The following is a 20963-nucleotide window of genomic DNA, read 5'->3' as shown; positions in this document are numbered from 1 at the left end:
TAGAAAGAAAATAAAGCTGTGTATCGGCTTTTCACCACTCCTTGCAGGACTTGGGGCGAGAGAATTAAAATTCAACAATTTCATGCATATTCACATTTCAAAACATCGTTACTGATGATGGACTCTGCCAAATTGATACTGTTGAACTAATCTGATAAAATGTGGGTGGTGAAGAAATGGATCTCTAATGGTGACGAAATCGTTATGATTCCCATCAAATCAGTAATGATGTTTTGAAATGTCAGTTACATGTTAATGATGTATATATTACGCTGCCAGACGGTCAAGAATGTAAACATTGACGAAGGACTCTGTGTCCGAAACGCATCTGTTACACAAGTTTGTGGGCTGAAATAAAATCTTCCCGCTTACCCCTGGAGTGCGTTATACGTTTGACGGAAATGGTTTGAGCCTGATTATTTGACGACGAGTATCGGCGCGGATTCTGCACCTGCTGGTGAGTGCCTTGGGATTGCCGATGCAATTGGGAGCTTTGATATATATATATATATCCAATCAAAACAGCCACAAGGTGAAGACGCCTTAAATTTGGATTTATGTGAGTGAGGAGAAAGGCACCCACTGTGGCAACAAACCAATTGAAACGCGTTGGGCTGCCTACAAACTTGAGAGTGAGACTGTTACTCTGCTGTGCCACAGCCTTTCATTAAAGGTATTGAACTCTCTGCTGTGTGGCGTCTTCACCTTGTGGCAGTTTTGATTGGAGATATATATATATATATATATATATACACATACATACATATAATTAAACATATACTTAGAATGGGCTTTGGGTTAACAATCAAATTGGCTCATGACTGGATGGCTTTTTTGTCCATTCAAAATCCATGCTCGTGATTAGATAGACTTTATCCCTATTCTTGTGTTAGTCCCAAATTTAGATCATTTATGCTTCACCATGGTTTTTGCATAGGTGTCTATTTTTTCCTTTTACATTTTCTATAACTATTAACTTTTAACAGTCAATTGAAGTGCATGGCCCTTCCTTTCCCCCTCGTTGCACCTGGCTATGCCTTTCCTCTGTGCATTTACTTTTTCTCCCTCTCCTGACCTTTCTGATTTCGCTCATTTCTTGCTCAATTTCACATCTCATTCTCAGCCCCAAAGCTCTTTGTTGCTTGTTTCCATGTTCCATTTTTGCCTCCTTCGCTCTTCCCAGACTCCTATGTTCTCACGCTCGTGCTTTGCCAATGCCTGTACAATTGTGGCACAAATATTTCCAGGCAATTATAGCCCATTGCTACAAAGGTCTGAATGGCAAACTTATTTGCAATTTTCCCCAAAACTGTTTCCGATCTGAATAATCACAAATACTGTTTACATACACTGCATGTACAAATGCGGGTTATCACATTAAAGCCAATCCAACTGGCTAAGTCAGTGCTGGGAAGAAGTGGCAAAAATGTTTATGTTCTGTAAATAATGCAAATAGAAGATATAAAACGCATGTGAAAGCATTTACTAAAATGTGGAATTGTACCAAATAGCCAATCGCATGAGGTGAGAGAAATACCAGTCGGGGTGGAGCTAAAGTCCACTTGATGTGCACTTTGTAGCATTGGTACCAATAGGTTATAGACAGCTGTGCTGTCAAGCTAGATCTAAAAAAAAAAATTAAGGTGTAATGGTCATCACTGTTAATCCAAAAAGAAATATACTGATTTAATCTACCAGTAGAATGTCATTTTATCCTGCAGCAAGCTAAAACCAGTTTTACAAAGTTCTAAAACAGAGCTTTGCTCACCTTCTGTAAAGCCTCCTCTTCCAGACGCCGCCTTTTCTCGAGCTGTTTGCTGGATTCTTTCACAAGTCCTGCACTGGAGCTCAACAGCTCCTCCTCCGCACGAACAGTGCTGGACCTTGCCTTGTCGTGCTCGTCTTGCCGTTGGATATTCAGCTGCTTGGCTTTCCTCAGCGCAACCTCGAGTTCTTGCTGTAGGGAAAAATGTATTTACTTCTTCAAAGCACTGAGATAGACACTGACCATAGTCAATTACATGAACGAAGAAAAAAGACTCAGGAAAAAATTACAAATTATACGCCATCACTGAGTTTTTTGTAAATTGCTTCAAAGGGTCCATTTTCTAAGAAATCGCTATTGCCTTACACACCATTTTTTTGAGCTCCCGTTGCCATTGATCTTTGATTTCTTTTCTTAGTTTATCCAATTCGCTCCGTCTTCCTTGGACAGGCTGCAAGTAGAGATGCAAAATTATGCCTTATTTCGCGAGGCAGCAGGTCGCTCAATATTGTTTTGCAGCAAACAAGTCAACCACGGGAGAGCACAATGCACAGCTGGGGTGCACAGAAGAGCTGGCTTACCTGCATACATTTGTTGCTTTGCAGTGCTGCGGTGGTTTGCAGAAAAAGTTGGCTGTTTTCCACGTCATTTTGAAACGCCGAGGTGAATATAGACTGAAAGGGCATGTACTCCTGAATTCAAAGCACACAAATAGATCATGCACAATGGTCTTGCTGCAGCATTTGAAACTCAGTTCGGTATTGCTACATTACTTGAAAAACAAGATTTTGTACTACCAGAGCATAAGAGTAGCCAGAAAAATAAATCATTTAAATGAAAACAGAATGGGGCATAAGAAAGTTCAAGTTTATCAAGTTCAAAGATAAGAGAAAGCAGACTGCAGGACACGTACCACGGAAACAATCCACATAAAAGTTGATCTTTCCATTCGGATTAAGGAATGTGCTAACGTTATCTAAAGCTTGCAGTAAATTTCAATGTGATAAACTCTGCACAGGCACACTCACCTGTGGCCCCACAATGACTTTGGCAGCCTCTGCGATTTTTGCAAAATTTTTGGCACATTCTAACTCTAAAAAGAATGGGAGAAAGAATAACTGTAAGAACAAATACCAAACTTCAGTTCCCAAGGCATTAATGCATTTGAAAGCATAAACTACAGAAATCAGACATTTTCTATATCCCAAACATGCATTTGTTTTACTTACTTCGATTAAATGTCTACCTCTTTAGAAATCTCGTTACCAACGGTCTGTAAAGCAGGCCTAGAGGAATTAGCCCTTGTCAAAGCCAATTAGTTGGCACACAGAGCTACTCACCCAAGCTCAGCCTTTTTTCCACCCAGGCCAACACATCCTTGGTGTACTTCGACCATGCTTTCGCATATGATAGGGCAGCTTCAATCCCACTGTCGTTTCTCAGGAGCATGTTATCAACCTCTTCCGCTCGAAGATGTCCTAAAAACAGAGCGGAATATGTATTGTGGGAAAAAGAGAAAGGAAGCAAGGCCGTACTTTAACTCCAGCGTGAATATAAGCGGTAAAGCAATAACAACAAAAAATCTACTGTTCGGTTTCTTAATTGAAACTTGATTTTAAATAGGTCTGACAGGGATTTCCAATTTTAAAACTTGAAACTGCTTCTTGGACAGGCGCATGGCCAGCTTCTGAACTCACTAACAGAATATATGAATGTACGTTGCTAAGGAAAATATAATCAGTTTACTTGAATTTAGAGCTTTACGAGTTACAATGTCACAACTCCTCGCCTATCCCTTCCCCTCGCTGCTTCCCTTCTCCAGTGGGTATGAGAGGAGGTCCGCCTTTGCACTTTACAGACCACCTGTTCCAGTGCGGTTTGTTTTACTGTTTAAGAAAATGTGCCCGCTGCTTATGGCCGATTGAAAGGTTAGTGGACACATATGATCAAACGGTCTGTAAACTGCGGTGCATTGATGGAGAATTGTATTGTGATTGCATTTATATATCGCTTACTACCCCTGACGAGGCGTCAAAGCGCTTTTTCGGCGAGTAGCACGCTACTCCGGAACCCATAAAGGATTAGCGTTGAGTTAGTATAGTGAAATATGAAAGTAATTTGAGTGGTGGATAGGTTAGTCAGTTATTTGGATTCAGAAGGACAGCGGAGGGATAGAAGAGGGACAAATTTAGCATTTATATAGCGCTTGTTACCCCTAAAGGGGTGTTGAAGCACTTACTTGGCTAGTAGCATGCTACTCCCGAACCCATAAGGATTAGTGATGAATTCGTATAGTGAAATTGGAAAGTAATTTGAGTGTACTTTACAGTGCACACCTACCTGAAAGTCAGAAAAATTAGTGATTTATCCAACAACTGAACTCATCGTTTCAAGTTGAATGGACCTTTGTGAAATCTAAGGACACAAACGAGACACCAAAATACTTGTGGTAATATAATATACCTTGAATCTCATCTCTTTCATGTATGGATCCTGAAGATTCCTCCACATAGATGTTTTCAAAGGACTGTAAGGGAGAAAAAGAAATATGAGAATGCAGCAAATACAGCAATACAAACACAAAATATGTAATAAGACTAAATAACTCAATTAGTTCCTTCATCCAGACCATTTGACAAGAGGATTATCTTTGCGATATAATGAAGTATTGGCAAACCTAACAAGTCTGGTTTGCATTCCAAGTCCTGACTAAAAGATCAAAAAGCCTCCTGCAATCAATCAATCCATCAAGAAATTTATATAGCGCGCTACTCACCCGGGGGGTCTCAAGGCGCTTGGGGAGGGGGGTCTGCTACTGCTCGAACAGCCAGGTCTTGAGTTGCTTTCTGAAGGAGAGGTGGTCTTGGGTCTGACGGAGGTGGATGGGGAGGGAGTTCCATGTCTTGGCTGCCAGGTAGGAGAAGGATCTTCCTCCCATGGTGGCTCTTCGGATGTGTGGGACGGCGGCGAGGGCGTGGCTGGTTGAACGAAGCTGGCGGGTGGGAGTGTAGAAGGTCAGGCGGTTGTTGAGGTACCTGGGGCCCAGGTCGTGGAGAGCCTTGTGTGCGTGGGTGAGAAGTCGGAATGAGATTCTCTTGTTGACGGGGAGCCAGTACAGGTCTCTCAGGTGTCCGGAGATGTTGCTGTGCCGGGGGATGTCCAAGATGAGTCGTGCGGATGCGTTGAAGTCTCTTCTGTAGTTTGGCTGTGGTTCCGGTGTAGAGGGTGTTTCCGTAGTCCAATCGGCTGGTGACGAGAGCCTGGGTGACCGTCTTCCTGGTTTCTGTGGGGATCCATCGGAAGATCTTGCGGAGCATGCGAAGGATGTTGAAGCATGAAGATGACAGCGTTGACTTTTCTGGTCATCGAGAGGGAGGAGTCCAGGATGAAGCCCAGGTTGCGTGCGTGGTCCGTTGGTTTGGGTGCGCTGCCCAGGGCAGGGGGCCACCAGGAGTCGTCCCAGGCTGAGGAAGATGGTCCCAGGATGAGGACTTCCGTCTTGTCTGAGTTGAGTTTCAGGCGGCTGTTCTTCATCCACTCGGCTACGTCTTTCATCCCTTCGTGTAGGTTGGTTCTGGCGGTGGCTGGGTCGTTGGTGAGGGAGAGGAACAGCTGAGTGTCGTCGGCGTAGGAGATGATGTTGAGGTTGTGTTGGCGTGCGATGGCCGCGAGGGAGCTCATGTAGATGTTGAAGAGGGCGGGGCTGAGTGAAGATCCTTGTGGTACGCCGCAGATGACTTTGGCGGCTTCGGATCTGAACGGGGGAGGCGGACTCTCTGGGTTCTTCCGGCGAGGAACGAGATGATCCACTCCAGAGCCTTCTCTTGGATTCGGACGTTGCTGAGGCGTTGTACTAGGGTGCAGTGGCAGACCGTGTCGAACGCTGCGGAGAGGTCCAGGAGGATGAGGGCCGCTGTTTCCCCGCTGTCGAGCAGGGCTCGGATGTCGTCGAGGGATCCGTTCGTCTCGAGGAAGGCGGCAAGCTGTTTGTTGACGGTCTCTCGATGACTTTGGCAGGAAAAGGGAGGAGCGAGATGGGGCGGTAGTTCTTGAGGTCGGTGGGGTCTGCTGATGGTTTCTTCAGGAGGGCGCTGATTTCGGCGTGCTTCCAGCTCTCTGGGAAGGTGGCAGTGTTGAAGGAGCAGTTGACGACGTCTTGGAGTTGGGGTGCGATGACGGAGGCGGCCTTGTTGAAGACGTGGTGGGGGCATGGGTCGGTTGGTGATCCGGAGTGGATGGTGTTTATCGTGCGGACGGTGTCTTCGGTGCTGACCGGGGTTCAGACGCGGAGGGTAGGGGTGGGGTGCGTCGGTTCGGTGGTTGGGTGCGTGGGCTGTGTGCCGAAGCTGTTGTGTATGTCGGCGATCTTGCTGTGGAAGAACGAGTCGAGTGAGTCGCAGAGTTCTTGCGAGGGGGTGATGGCGTTGGTTCCGGCGCTGGGGTTGGAGAGCTCTTTGACGATGCTGAAGAGTTCCTTGCTGTTGTGTGAGTTGTTGTCGAGTCGTTCCTTGAATGCGGTCTTCTTGGTGGTGTGGATCAGCTGGTGGTGTTTGCGGGTGGCGTGCTTGAGGGCAGTCATGTGGTCTGTAGTCGGGTCTTTGCGCCAGGCTGTCTCGAGGGTGCGGCAGTTCTTCTTGCAGTTCTTGAGATCGACGTTGAACCAGGAAGCCTTCTTGCTGCTGGGCATGTTGGGATGGTTTTTCAGGGGTGCGAGGTAGTCAGCGCAGGTGGTGATCCACTGTATGAGGTTGATGGCTGCTTGGTTGGGGTCCGTTGAGCTGGCGGGCGGATTCTGGTTCAGGGATGTGGAGAGCTGGTCGGAGGTGATCTTGTTCCAGCTCCTGCGGGGAACCGGCTGCGGGTGATGGTGAGTCGTGGTCCTTCTGAAGCTGAAGTGGACGCAGCTGTGGTCAGTCCAGTGGAGTCCGGTGGAGTGGCTGAAGGTGATGTCCTTGCTGGAGGAGAAGACGGGGTCAAGCGTGTGTCCGGCGTAGTGGGTGGGGGTGTTCACCAGCTGCTTGAGTCAGAGGTTGGCGAGGTTGTCCAGCAGGGTGGTGGTGTTGCTGTCATTGTTGTTCTCCAGGTGGAAGTTGAGGTCCCCTAGGAGGATGTAGTCAGCGGAGGGGAGGGCGTGCGGGCTGATGAAGTCTGCGATGTCTTCGCTGAATTGTGTGCGAGGTCCTGGGGGTCTGTAGATGAGGGTGCCTCTGAGTGTGGTCTTGGGGTCGGTGTGTATCTGGAAGTGAAGATGTTCGGCGGCAGTGAGGGTGTCGTCGGAGTTGGTTGTGATGCGGATTGTGTTCTTGTGGACGATGGCGATGCCTCCTCCTGTCTGGTTGACGCGGTCCCTCCGGGTGATCTTGTAGCCGTCCGGGATGGCGATGTCGGGCGCTGAGGAGGCGTTCATCCAGGTTTCCGTGAGGAAGACGTCTGGTGATGTGTCGAGCAGGTTCTAGAGTTCCACGGCGTGCCTGTGGACGGAGCGGGTGTTGAGCATGATGCACTTCAGGTGGTTGCTGCTGGTGCTCAGCTTGGCGGGTGTGGTACAGGTCCTGATGCAGGAGAAGTTGCAGGAATGGCAGCAGAAGGGTCCGTGGGTGCGACGCGGGGTGGCTCGGTAGCATCCGGGGATCCAGCCGGTGTTGAGTGCGTTGAGTGTGGCGGCGTTGTAAGGCCGGCAGGTGGGATGGCCTCTGCGGGGGCCAGGGTTTCTGTCGCTGGGCGCGGTCCAGGCGCGGACGGGCGCAGACAGGCTTGCCTTCGGCGCACAATCGGCGCGCCCGCTGAGCGTGAACGATGCACGTGCGTGGGGGCGACATAAGAAGGTAGCCGGGAGCGAGGGTCAGCTGGGTGGCGGGAGCGGGCGGCAAATGGGCTGGCGGGGCCGCAGGGAGGCAGCGGCGGGAAAGGCTGGTGCGGGCGGGCGGCTCAGCGGAGGCTGGGTCGCCCTGGCAGCAAACAGAAAACCAGGCAGGCAGCAGGAGGAGCGTGGGGGCGACCAGGCCTGTGAAGGCTCAGCGGTCGCTCCCGAGGAGGAGGTGAGGGCTCTTTAAAAAGGTAGATGGGAGGGAGGGTCAGCTAGGTGGCGGGAGCGGGGCGGCCAATGGGCTGGCAGGGGGCGGGGCCGCAGGGAGGCAGCAGCGGGAAAGGCTGGTGCGGGCGGGCGGCTCAGCGGCGGCTGGTTCGCCCTGGCAGCAAACAGGCAAACAAACAGAAAACCAGGCAATCAAACAAATCCGACTGCTTTCTGTAAACAATGCATCTTTGATATCAGGAGTCAAATGTGAGAAAATTCAGTGCACGTTTGAGATGTAAAACAGTCCCTAGAAATTAACATAAGGCTTTCTCCTTTAAAAAAATAGTCTGGCTAACAGACGGCCAACAAAATTAGTGGACTGTGTAGGCGTTAACATGGAAATGATTAAGTTCTTCTGGCACAGAGCACCTCCCCAATATGCTTCACATTAAGCTCATAGTCAAAGCCAGTAGTCTTGTTTGACCTACAAATGGTGCCCACTATATGTTGTAGATCTCCTTATAGGACAATTCATCATACTATGGGACTTGCAGTCCAGTGTTTTGTAAGGTCCAAGTCTTACTTTCATCTAAAAGCTTCGCTGTCACTGTGTAACCTTATGCCACCTTCAAAATGTGGTTTTTGAAGGGGATAAGAATCCCTACAAAAATTAACATGCTAAATGTGAACAGTTTACACATAAACCTTCCCTTGAATTAAACACCAAGTAAAGGGCCGGAATTATAATAAAGATTAACATCCAAATTTTAAATTAGGATTTACAAAGGTCTAATAACCTAGACAAAGACTTTAGCCACCACATAAACATTGAGAAGAGGATTACATCAAAAGACTTTGGTACTAAATAGAAAAGAAGTATTCAACAATCATACAATTCAAAGAATTGAGATTGGGTCTTATCAATTTGAACATCACTTTCTCCATCTGTGCGAGGTTGTCTATGACCATAAATAATGTCTCAGTGTTCAATCTAATAGGAGAAATCCCGCTCCTAAAAGTGTTTTTTTTGCAATTGTAATACCAAGTAGTGTACCAACTTCTGCTTTGGTCCAAGTGGGCTCACGTGCAACATTATTAAAAGGGAGTTCTTTTAACGATCAATCAAGATAATTTCAACATAATTCAAAAAGAAAATAACAAGAAAACCGTGCAATCCGTGTTAATCCAACTGACAGGGTTTGTAAAAATACTTCCTTTCTAACTATATAGATATACATTGCATTATTTTGTATGTTGTAAAAATGTTAGGCTAAACTACTGTGACATTTTAGGTACTATTTCTTCGAAGCATCATTCAGTAAAATGTGCTGATGCATACTAGTAGTTCCAAAATTATTTATTATAGAAAATCAGTGTAACCAGTTTTAACAAAATTATAAGAAACATGAAAATAAACAAGCATTGGCAAAGTCAATATATATGACATTGGTGGTCAGCCTTTTGGTTTTATCAATGTGGGTCTTGTTTTGACGTTTTTTGTAAAACTTTATTGTTGTGGGAGTTGCTGGGCCCTCATTATAACAAACATTGACAAAAGCAAAAATATTTTTGGTCTCAAAAACCACACATCGCCACAGTAGTTCCTGGCACTGAACAAAATCACTTTGCATGTATCACTCACACTGAAGCCAGCCGAAAGATAGAATTTTATTAACAACAAAAGGATTTGGTTAACGCTAGACCTAACTAGGGGACAAATTCTCAAAGTCACTAAAGTGCTTCCAAGGTATTATGTCCTTGTATTAGTGAAGATTTACGGCATTTATGAATTCACAAGAATGTATAGAAGTAGGTCAAGAATTCATATTCCTAGAAAATATTTGTGAACTGCCTTTTAGCACGAGCCTATCTGGATTTGTGGTTTTGATCATGCAAAATTCAGTTGAGCAGTAACTAGTTCACATTTCCACGAACCTTTATTCCCCCATCCCTGGAAGAAGTTTTACTTCTGCCCTTGCCAGGAGTAAAATTCCAACATTTCTCTATATGAGAAAATATTCAAGACGAGCTGATCCATAATTCATTCTAGTAGGTTTGCAAAGACTCAAAGTCATTCCAGCCATGGAGAACTATTGCTTGCCGCTACATTCAGCCCCAATATGTAAATCTGTGAAAGGTGAAAAATAAGGGAATTGCTAGTATTCAAAACCTACTACGGTATGAGCACCTACATAATCAGAGAGGCTATTATTAGAGCTCTTATATAATGAGATCGCTGTCAATTTGTCACTGCACTACATGGCACCAAAGGGTCAAGTGGGTTTTGTTACAGGACAAGTATATATATGAAGCAACCTCTCTCATGAACAAGTAGATATTTTATTAAATGCCACACCCCAGGGTAATCATTAAACTGATTGATGCGAAAATATACTCAGTCTTACAAAAGAGCACCAGTTGGATTTGCTGCCAAACAAAAACAAAATTCTTAAAAGTAGCCTTTAACGCATGAACGTTTGCAGTTGTCACCAATATATGCATTTATTCTCTCCAAGCCAGCACACCATTACTCCCTTATCTTTGACCATAATAAGACAAACTACCCAGCTACAGAAGATAGAACAAAATACAGGAATTAGTTTACTCCCTGACCTCAGGCATCTGGTGAATGCACCGCTCACTCCTAACTGCTCTCTCTTTCTTAAATTAAGGGATCCAATAGAAACACTGCTTCACATGCAAGGTACTAAATACTAGGATCTATCATACCTGACAAGCGAACTCATCCTGGTCAGCTACCACAGACCTGCCAGATCAGATAGTCAGGTAAGTAAAGGTTTAGGTTCACTGTTCCTTATCTCTAAACTGACTTTCAAATTAGATGTCAGATTATCTTCTATGTATCAGAAAATTATTGAAGATGTAGATCTTCTTGCTAGTCTCCACCCTTCACAAAGAACAACAAAGGGGTCTTCTTCCCTGGCCAGAACAGCTCTCTTCAGATCGATTCAACCACGCCATGGTACCTCTCCTCTCCTCATCTCAATCTCGTTCTCGCACCAGCCACTCATCCTAATTAGACACCAATTCCTGTGAAGGCTATCTGAACTACAATAGAGTAACTTGTGCACTAAATGAGAAACCATTCATAGTTACTGCATGTGTTTACCATGAAATTGCTTGCACCAACAAATGTCACTTTCTAAGTAATTCAATTCAGGTCCAAAATGTCATGCTGCTACTCATGTGTTATACAGTCATGGGAAAAAGTATCAATAAAAAAAATATATATGGCACCTTTAATGCATCAGTTTAAGATCACTACAATGACAAAAAAATACCAGTAACCAGCACTTATGACAAAGGCACCTGGCCACATAATTAACCTAGAGGATGTGGATGCAACCACCAGATCCAAACATACAGTCTGCAACATTAAGCACCTAGTTCGACGAAGAGGGACATTCTTGCTGAGAGCAAAATTTAGCACAGGCTGCTCATTCTTGGGAATTGGCCATAAAGCACCACATTTCTCAAGCACTTGTGGTTATGGTCAGCATGGAGGTCTTGTCTGCTTACAACAGATGTTTGACAACTATATATGCGAGTGTCACTGCTCACTATTTCTGAGCCTCTTCAATGCTGACACGCCACGGAAACAAGAAAATAAGCTCTTTCGATTCTCTCATTGTCATGGATTTTTTCAACACCACCTCAGAGGCTTTTTAGTAGTCAACCACCAGCAATGCAGAATACCTACAATAAGGGAAGTGGGACAAAGTTCAAATGTTAATATTAACATTTGATGGGCAAGTGACTATCTGGGGGAATTGCGGATGGGACGTGGTGCGGCCCCAGGTGGGTCTTTTAAAGAAGCCCTGATGGGCCATTGCTGTCCTTCTAACCAGTCAGCTGGAAAGTCTATCAATGCTCTTCAAAGCGCTTGTGTGGAGACCAGTAAATAACCAGAACAAAGGGAAATACTTGCTAGTATATTGTCGTACCTTTAAAAAAATTAAAAAAAGATGAGGAATGAGCAGAAGTAATTTATTTGTAGTATTACTCCAGTGTGGATATCAGTCTCAGATTTAAATGCAAACATTCCAAGGAGTCAACAAGGAACATGGAATACATGCCTTCAGATTTCATAAGAGGGCTGATGAGATGCAAAGCTCACACATTGTTTTGCAACATCAGGAGCGAGGTAGGGGCACTTTTTACCAATAGATTATGATGATTAATCTCCTACAATAAAGGAGCTTGGATGAGTCAAGTGACTGAAGATGCACTATATGAGAAAAAAAATTCATACGCTACAGTTGTTGATGACTTGCTCATATCAGTAAGACCAGTTAAGGGCGCTTCTAAATAAAAGTAGCTCAGAGTGCATTGATTTCTTGAATACCTGTACTTGGTGATGCAGTACAAAATGCGATATTTAATCGTACCTCCTACATACACTGAGAAAAGAAACTGAATTGATGCTGTTTTTATTAAGTATGCTAACTTGTTTTGATACTTAATAAAACAGGATCATACTAAACTTTACTTGAATTCAAGGGGATGCCAAGACGTATTTTTCAAACAGTTTGAAAGTATGACCTGAAATATTTAAATTACTGCAAACTGCAATACAGTTGCTTTCAATAAAGTGATTTTATTCATATATATGCACTGAAAAAAACACAAAGGTTAAAGTACCGTTATAGTTTGGTGTTAAAATCAGTTAAAAAAACCTTTTAAAAAAAACAGAATTTCGCCGTTACATTTCTGTGAGCGAACTATAACTTGCTCTCTGACATTCACGGCTTATGACCACATATATTAAATCACTTATGACATGTTAAATGACAATTACTGCCATCAACAATAAAATCATTGAAATTACTGATGACATCATCCAAAGAATGTGGCAATTTGCTATATGCTTTTCATGTAGGAAGGTATCAGTGAGCTACATCCAGACCCCATTTTCAACCACCTGTGTTGTATTAATGGGTATAACTTTTGGCAACATACAGGACGTAAATCAGATCTGTAAAAGCAATTGCATTCAGTAGAGATTGTGCTCTTTTTTTACTGGGAGTCAGGTGCGTGAGAAACAATGTCTCAGTAGACATTAATGCAATCAGTTATTTATAAAAACGTAAATGCCTTTTTACTTTGATGAGGTGCACCGGGTAAATACCTAATTTGACATAGAATTGTAAGTCAACGGCTTCACTTCGCTGCGTTAGCCACTGAGAATGAAGGTTTATGAATATACCTTACACACATTCATGAAAAGAACAAAATGGCGTACACTATTACAACGCTTACAGTGATTCTCAATTTGTACAGTTTGAGATTATACAATATTCAACAATGTATAATGTCTCAGAATTTCAATTGAACTTCTGGAAAAAAATCTGTACCTTCTAAATGTCTAGTTTATATAAAAGTTGAAGCTGGCACATACCCTCCATGATCAACTTGCTGCCCAACCCTCCTTCCCACTGCCTTCCGTTCTCAGTGTGTTCGCACCTCCCCCCCTCTCACCTGCTCTCTGTGGACCATATTATTAAAATTAGGCATTGACGAACACATTGTGTACTTCCTGGCAGATCTCCATAGGGACCTCACTGCTACGGTTAGGTATGACCGTCAAGGCAATAACACTGATAACTTTGGGATCACGAACGGAGTGAGACAGGGGTGTATTTTAGCGCCCCTTCGTTTTACACTTTATAATAATGAATTAGGCACAGTTTTAGAGGAGGCGTGCAAAGATATACCTAGGGCGGGCAAGTTTTTAATCCCGGCATTATTGTATGCGGATGATGCTGTTCTCTTGGCACGCACAACAGTAGGGTTGCAGCTGCTTTTAAATACATTTTACAATTTTATGATAGGTTTAGATTTGAGTGTTAATTTTTTAAAATCCCATGTAATGGCTGTGGGCACAAAGGGCAAAAAATGAAGGCATTGTTTTGTAATGGATAGGAGTTGTCCAAAGTCTCAAGTCTTCCTTATTTAGGGGTTATATTCGATGAGAGTTCCTCATGGATGCCCCAATTGACTGCTAAGCGAAATGTATGTGCAAGGGCTACCTTGGCCGTACTCAGCTTTGCGAGAAAACTCGGCGTGAAACGTCTGCAGGCCGTTTTAAAAGTTTATGACGCCAAATGTATTTCCATAGCCATGTATGGTGCTGACTTATGGGGTTTTAAGGATGTTAGGCTGCTACAAGGCATAGAGGACAAATTCTTAAAGAGTATTTTATCGGTCCCCCAATCTACACCAGGCTACATCGCCCATCAAGAATGTGGGCTGGAATATTTGGCAGATCGAATAGCTCTGGCCCCATTACTGAAATGGATTGTAGTGTGGTTGAATCCTGACCTTGAGCTTAATCATGAGGTGTTGAAGGACTGTTTAGCCCTTGACCACTTTAATTCCATCCCATGGTTGCACTATATTAAAAAGCTGGCTGGCATCTTAGGGCGTCCTGAACTGTTCAGTCAGCCCACCAAACTAGTTAAGGGGAATTTAAAGTGGGCAAAGGAAACCTACAAGCTCATCAAGGGTCTAGAAAGAGAAAATAAAGAACTGATTAAACCAACTGTTAGAGCGCATCAGTTGCTACGGTAAGATGGAATTATACCTGAGAGTGGTAAATAACCCCAACCACAGATTTTTGTTAACTAAGTTCAGGTTAAATAAATTCCATCTCCTTCTTACAGGCGCCAAGGCTGGACCAAGGCTATAGATTTGGAGATTTGTCCCTGTGATGGCCTTTCCATTATGGACACTACTCACTTTGTGTTCTTTTGTACTGATTTTACCACAATAAGGAAAACATTCATTCTTCCATTGATTAAAGATAAAGGATTCAGGCAGGTTAAACCAGCCCTTTTATACCTTCAGTTGTTAAACATTTGGGAAATTTTCAAAGTCTCTACCTTTTTGACCATAGCAATGCGTTTGGGCAAAAAACTTACTTGGAAGTAGTGTGCTTAGTGAGACTGTCTTTTTAATCTTTTTAATGTTTCGTTTAAAGTCCATGACTCAAATCAATTGTGATGAAGTTTGTATATATAAATTTTAAAAATGTTAATGTGAGGTATGTAAATTGTATTTTTTTTTTTAATGAACATAATGGGCCTGATTCTTGATGTTTGTATACTTTTATGGTTTTTGAAATGAACCGAATAAAGTACTTTTGACTGACTGTCTAGTTTATATAAAAGTTGAAGCTGGCACATACCCTCCATGATCAACTTGCTGCCCATCTCTCCTTCCCACTGCATTCCGTTCTCAGTGTGTGCGCTCCTACCCCCCCCCCCCCCCTTCCCCCCCTCCTCACCTGCTCTCTGTGGGCCATTGTGCTGCTCTTGCCGGACTGCCGTCAGTGGTCATCCTGCTCTACGCCTGCCCCCAACTTTTGCCCTTCGTTTTTCATGTGCGTTCCCCTGCTCTTATCTCCTGCCCTACTGGATCCATTATGCTGTCTCTGCCCATGCAGGCCTGCTTGCTGTGGTCAGTTTGCTGCCCCAACCCCCTTTCTGCCTACCTCCTCTCTGCACTTCGTTTTCTATGTGGGGGTTCCTGCCCCTCCCTCCAGCCCTCGATCGGCACTCTGCTGCAGCTGCCCTTGCAGGCCTTGCCTCTGTGGTAAGCCTGCTGCCCCTGCCTCCAGACCCTCTGCTGTCAGAGTCTGTCCCGACCCCCTCCCCCTGCCCTGTGTTGGCTTTTGTGCTGCCACTGCCTCTCCTGCTTGCCCTTCATGCTCAACTCGCTGCTTCTACCCACCTGCTTACTGTTGTCTGAGTCCATGCCCTGCCCTTTCCGCCCTTCCTGCTCTGCATGGTCAGATGTGCTGCCACCATCCCCCCAGCTTGCCCTATGTGGTTAGCTTGATGTCAACGCCCCTGCGCCTTCTCTCTGCTGTAAGAGTCCATACCCTTGCTACCTCACTCCAGCCCTATGTCGTCTGCTCTGCTGCCACTGCCCCGCGTTGCCCACGTGTGCCCTGCCCTCTCTACTGCCCTCCATGATCCATTCAGATGCCACTGCCCCTCCATCCTGCTCAGTATGATCCGTTTTCTACCCCTGTCCTTGCCCCCTCCTTTTTGCTATCCATCATCTCAGACCATGCCTCTCTGCCCTTCCTCTTGCCCACCGTAGTCCATTTTTATTTATTTATTTACTGGCTTGTATAGCGCTGGTATCGACTCCCATGGGAGCATCCCCGCGCTTTTGACATCTGCCACAGTGCGATCGGGAGAACGTGAGCTGTCTAGGAGCTGAAAAGGAGGGTCTTTAGCATCTTCCTGAAAGGAAGGTATTCTGTGCAAAGCCTTAAGGAATTGGGAAGGCTGTTCCAAAGAGACGGTCCAGCTATTGAGAGAGCTTTACTGCCCTGTCTTGCCTTCCTTGCCCTAGGCACTACTAGAAGGCCTTGTTCGCTCGAGCGAAGAGGGCGGGAGGGCTTGTAGGGGACAAATTTGGTGGCCAGGTATGTCGGACCCATACCATTGAGACTCTTATGTATGGTACAGCATACCTTGAATTTAGCCCTCTGTCTGATGGGTAGCCAATGAAGCTTTTCCAGTAGGGGTTTAGAAGGGGAGCGAGGGGGCGCATTTAGGACTAGCCGGGCAGCCGTATTCTGGACTACCTGCAGTCTTGCCATGACTCCCTCATTGGCAGCTAGCAACAGGCCGTTACAATAGTCGAGACGGCTTATGACTAGTGCTTGTACCAATGTTCTTCTGCTGGCATCTGGCAGGAGGGGGAAGATTTTGCGTAGCATACCAATTATGTGGAGGCAGGATCCCACCACCTGGTTGGCGTGTTGCTTGAGGGAAAGTTCCTGGTCCAGCCGGACCCCCAGGTTTTTTACAGATGGTTTCGGCTCTGGTACTGGGCCAAGGTCTTGTGGCCACCAGTCCGGAGTCCAGAGTTGTCTTACCCCCCCAAACAACATGACTTCCGTCTTTCCAACATTGCATTGTAAAAAGTTGGAAGACATCCAGTGTGCTACCGCTTTCATTCCCAAGGAGAAGGAGTTCCTGACTTCGGGTGTTAAGGTTTTAAAGGGAAAGAGGAGTTGAGTATCGTCCGCATAGGATATAGGAACAAATCCATATGCTCTCAAGATGTTAGCCAGGGGTGCCACATATATGTTGAAAAGAGTTGGGCTCAAGCATGAGCCCTGTGGCACCCCCTTGGTGATCTCAACTTCCTCTGACCGAAAATTGCCCATGATTACCTGTTGGGTCCGATTGGTTAGGAAACTCCTTACCCATTCGAGGGCTTCATCTTTTAGGCCGATGTTTTCCAGCCTGGTCATGAGAATGGGGTGAGATACGGTGTCAAACGCCGCAGACAGATCTAGTAGTACCAGGATGACGGAAAACCCCCCATCCTGGTACATATGCAAATCGTCTGCGACTGACATTAAAGCGGTCTCCGTACTGTGTTTGGGCCTAAAGCCCGATTGCGATGGGTCCAGTACTCCTGCAGACTCAATGTATCTCGACAGATGTTTATTCACATGTTTTTCTGTGATTTTGCCCAAGAAGGGGAGTAAGGATATTGGTCTGAGATTGTTAAGCTCACTCCAGGAAATGGTGGTATTTTTCCTGAGAGGTTTAACCAATGCCTTTTTCCATCCAAGTGGGACCTGCCCCGTACTGAGTGAGAGATTTATTAATCTCTGGATGGTAGGTCCTAGGGCTTTAGCTAGAGTGGGCATAATGCGTGCTGGGATAGTGTCTGTGGGGGAGCCACTCTTTATCTGGGACGTAAGCGCCAGTACTTCCTCAATCTGAATAGGGGGGAATACAGAGAGGGAGTTCTCAGAAGGGAGAGGGCTAACAGGGTTTATTATGAGGTTGTTTGTAGTACTGTGTATCGAGTTGGAAAGTAGGATTTTGTCATAAATGGCATCGATTTTATTTGTGAAAAAGTGGGAAATATTGTCGCATAATTGTTGTGATGCCACTTCCGGACTTTCACAGGCAGTAGGTTTAGTGAAGGTCAGTAAAATCTGATACAGAGTCTTGGAGTTATTGCCGGCCGCCAAAAGCTGTGAGGCTATATGGCTCTTCCGTGCTGATCGGATTTCTTTGTGGTATGCCTTCAAAGACTCTTTGTAGATATGTTTGTCGCTATCTAGGCGGGAGACCCTCCATTTCTTTTCTAACTTCCGTGTGGCTTGTTTGGATAGTCTCAGGCTTTCCGAGAACCATATCTCCTGTTTAGGAGTGGGTTTAGGTTTAAAAGTTCTCAGAGGGATGGTCTTATCAATTGTATGTGACAGCATTTCTTCATATTCTTGTAAGGCTTTATCTATGTTGTCATTCCCACTCATTGTGGGCTTTCCAAATGCTTTACAGAAGTTTTCCTGAGTTAATCTGTGCCAGGGTCTTCTTTTACAGGGTAAGGTCTGATGTTTTTGGGTGTGAGGGGTGGGAGGGGGGGTGGAGAATTCCAGAACAAAGTGATCTGTCCAGTCTACTTGGTAAGAGAGGGAGCATTCGATAGATAAAGAGTTAGTGAAGATTAGGTCCAACGTGTGTCCCGCCGTGTGGGTGGGCCCGTTGTTGACCTGTTTTAAACCTAGTGAGCTTAGATCACTAATAAAGGTTTTAACTTCGGAGCGGTTTACGACCTCACTGTGAATGTTGAAGTCCCCTAAGAGAAGGAAGTCTGAGTTATCACATACATAGGGTGCCAGAGCTTCCATTAATGTCACAGAGGTGTTTTTACATGGACCAGGGGGGCGATATATTAACGCTCCTTTCCTGCTAAATTTTGTAGAAAAATTAAGATTAAAAATCATAAATTCTAGCTCAGGGGTACATATTTCATCCAGAATGTTAACATTGATTTCCTCCTTGTGTACTATCGCTATCCCGCCACCGATTTTCAATGGCCGATCCATCCTGGCTATTTTGTAGCCTATAGGGATTCCCAGTGTTATAACGGGTGTTAAATGGGGTTTAAGCCAGGTTTCTGTCAAGAAGCATAGGTCCGGCTCCCTACTGGAGATCAGATCCCATACTTCGACGGCATGTTTTGATAGTGACCTGATATTACAAAGCATGTTTTTACTGGTGGTCTTAATCTTGATATTGGTTGAATCGTCAGATGGATGCCTTATTTCATGTTGATCAATGTGAGAGCGAGGATTAGAAATATGTGCAATGCTCGTAGGGGCCTCAAATTGAGTTTTACAGTGACGACAGGAGAATGGACCCTCAATATTGTCTATCAACCTGTTAGAACAGTCGCTGGCGGAGTTACGCAGTATATTTAGTAGTACCTGTGAGGTGTAACTTAGTCGGTGTGCTCATTGATCGGACATGGTTACCGGCCCCCGGCCACGTCCTGTCGCGGACGGGCGCAGACGGGCCTCTCTCTGGCTTGTCTCAGGCGCGTCACTGGCGCTTCCCTGCGCGCGATCGCTGCGCGCTCAGGGCGATGAGAGGGCTAAGTAGCCCCTCCTAACAGCAGGCTAGAGCGCTAACCACTCGGCTAATGTGGAAAGCGGAAGTGGTGTAGTCCCGGTAAAACGCGACCCAGTGTTCCCCCAACAAATGTGTGCAGATAGCAGCAAAACAGGCTGATGTAGTTGAGGTAGTGTGCAGCAGGTAAACACCAATTTAAAAGTGAGCGAGTACAATTTTATCAAATACGATTTTTAAAAGTGACAATTTCACAGTTCTCAGTTAAAATTTTCAATTATGCTTGGAGCACTGGCAGGCGTCAAGTAGCTCGGTCGACACTGCCACTGTCTCCCTTACCACCGTCGGCGGCCGGCTCCTCGCTGCCTAAGTAGCCCCTCCTAACAGCAGGCTAGAGCGCTAACCACTCCGCTAATGTGGAAAGCGGAAGTGGTGTAGTCCCGGTAAAACGCGACCCAGTGTTCCCCCAACAAATGTGTGCAGATAGCAGCAAAACAGGCTGATGTAGTTGAGGTAGTGTGCAGCAGGTAAACACCAATTTAAAAGTGAGCGAGTACAATTTTATCAAATACGATTTTTAAAAGTGACAATTTCACAGTTCTCAGTTAAAATTTTCAATTATGCTTGGAGCACTGGCAGGCGTCAAGTAGCTCGGTCGACACTGCCACTGTCTCCCTTACCACCCTTACCACCACCACCATTGTGCTGCAAGTATCCATCTTGCCAGCAAAACATGGTCTGTTGTGCTGACACTGTCCCTCAAACCTCTCCTGCATGGTCAGGTTGCTACCCCACCCCTGACCACCTTCCACTTTCTCTTGGTTGTCCATGTGCGTGTGACCCTAGCACCTCCTTCCTGCCCTTCATGGTGTTTTATGCTCCCAATGCCCGTCCCTCCTGCTCTGCATGATGAACTTGCTATTCCTTCCCCTGACCTCCCTACAGTCTGCCCATCATAGTACATTGAGCTGCCAATGTCCCTCCTGCCTGCCTTGCTGGTCAGCTGCCCCTGCCCCCATCATTGTACAAGTCTATGCGTCCACCTCCACCAGTTGCCTCTGCCCCTTCTCCAGTCTTTCATGGTCTACTGTGCTGCCACTCCCCCTCCCACCCCCCTTTCTGTTTACCCTGCATATCCCTTGTACTGTCACTGCATGGGCTGCTCGTTTCCCATGCCCCTGCTCTCCGTCCCCCGGCCATCCATGGGCCCATGGCATGTGCTTGTCCCCACAATGCTGCCATTCAGGTCTTAAGTACCGCCACTGCCCATCCTGCCTGCCTCAGTGGTTAGCTTGCTGCCGTTGCATCCCTCCCCCTGCCCTCCAGTGTCCACCTCTTTGCCCCTAGTTCCTCCCTTTGTCTATCTATGGTGCATTGTGCTTACAACTGCCCCATCCAACCTGCCCTGCGAGGTCAGCTTGCGGCCCCTGCCAAACCCCATGCCCTCTGTTGCCCATGTGCATGCCCCTGCCCCTTTCTACTTGCCCTCCTTTGTGCTACCATTGCCTTTCACCTGCCCTGTATGGTCTATTGCACTGCCACTACCCCTGCCTCCTACCAAACTTAGTTACCTTGCTGCCCCTGCACCTCCCTCCTGTCCTCCATGTTCCATTGTGCAGTCACTGCCCCTTCCTCCTGCCCTCCATCGTTAGCTGTGCTGCGACAGACTCTAGTCTGTCCTGCATGGATGGCTTGTTGCCCTTGCTCCCCTCATCACGTTCTGCTGTTGAGCCACTGCCCCACTCACCTGCCCTGCGTGGTCTGCTGT

At 45.9% G+C, this 20963-nt stretch overlaps 1 protein-coding gene across 1 annotated transcript in view; it reads right to left on the bottom strand.

Annotated features, from left to right (window-relative positions):
- ARHGAP29 (Rho GTPase activating protein 29) overlaps window positions 1–20963 on the bottom strand; it is a 393170-nt gene that overhangs the window by 117702 nt on the left and 254505 nt on the right. Inside the window, exons 6-11 of the mRNA XM_086957877.1 lie at window positions 4229–4292; window positions 3106–3243; window positions 2794–2858; window positions 2347–2457; window positions 2136–2216; window positions 1769–1957 (exon numbers count right to left, since the gene is read on the bottom strand). Coding sequence (XP_086814003.1) covers window positions 1769–1957; window positions 2136–2216; window positions 2347–2457; window positions 2794–2858; window positions 3106–3243; window positions 4229–4292 — 648 coding nt within the window. The remainder of the gene's footprint in view (window positions 1–1768; window positions 1958–2135; window positions 2217–2346; window positions 2458–2793; window positions 2859–3105; window positions 3244–4228; window positions 4293–20963) is intronic.

This window comes from Lissotriton vulgaris, chromosome 1_1, assembly GCF_964263255.1.
Source record: "Lissotriton vulgaris chromosome 1_1, aLisVul1.2, whole genome shotgun sequence".
NCBI lineage: Eukaryota > Metazoa > Chordata > Amphibia > Caudata > Salamandridae > Lissotriton > Lissotriton vulgaris.
The sequence above is the reverse complement of the archived record's forward strand: the minus strand, read 5'-3'. Positions and strand labels throughout refer to the sequence as shown.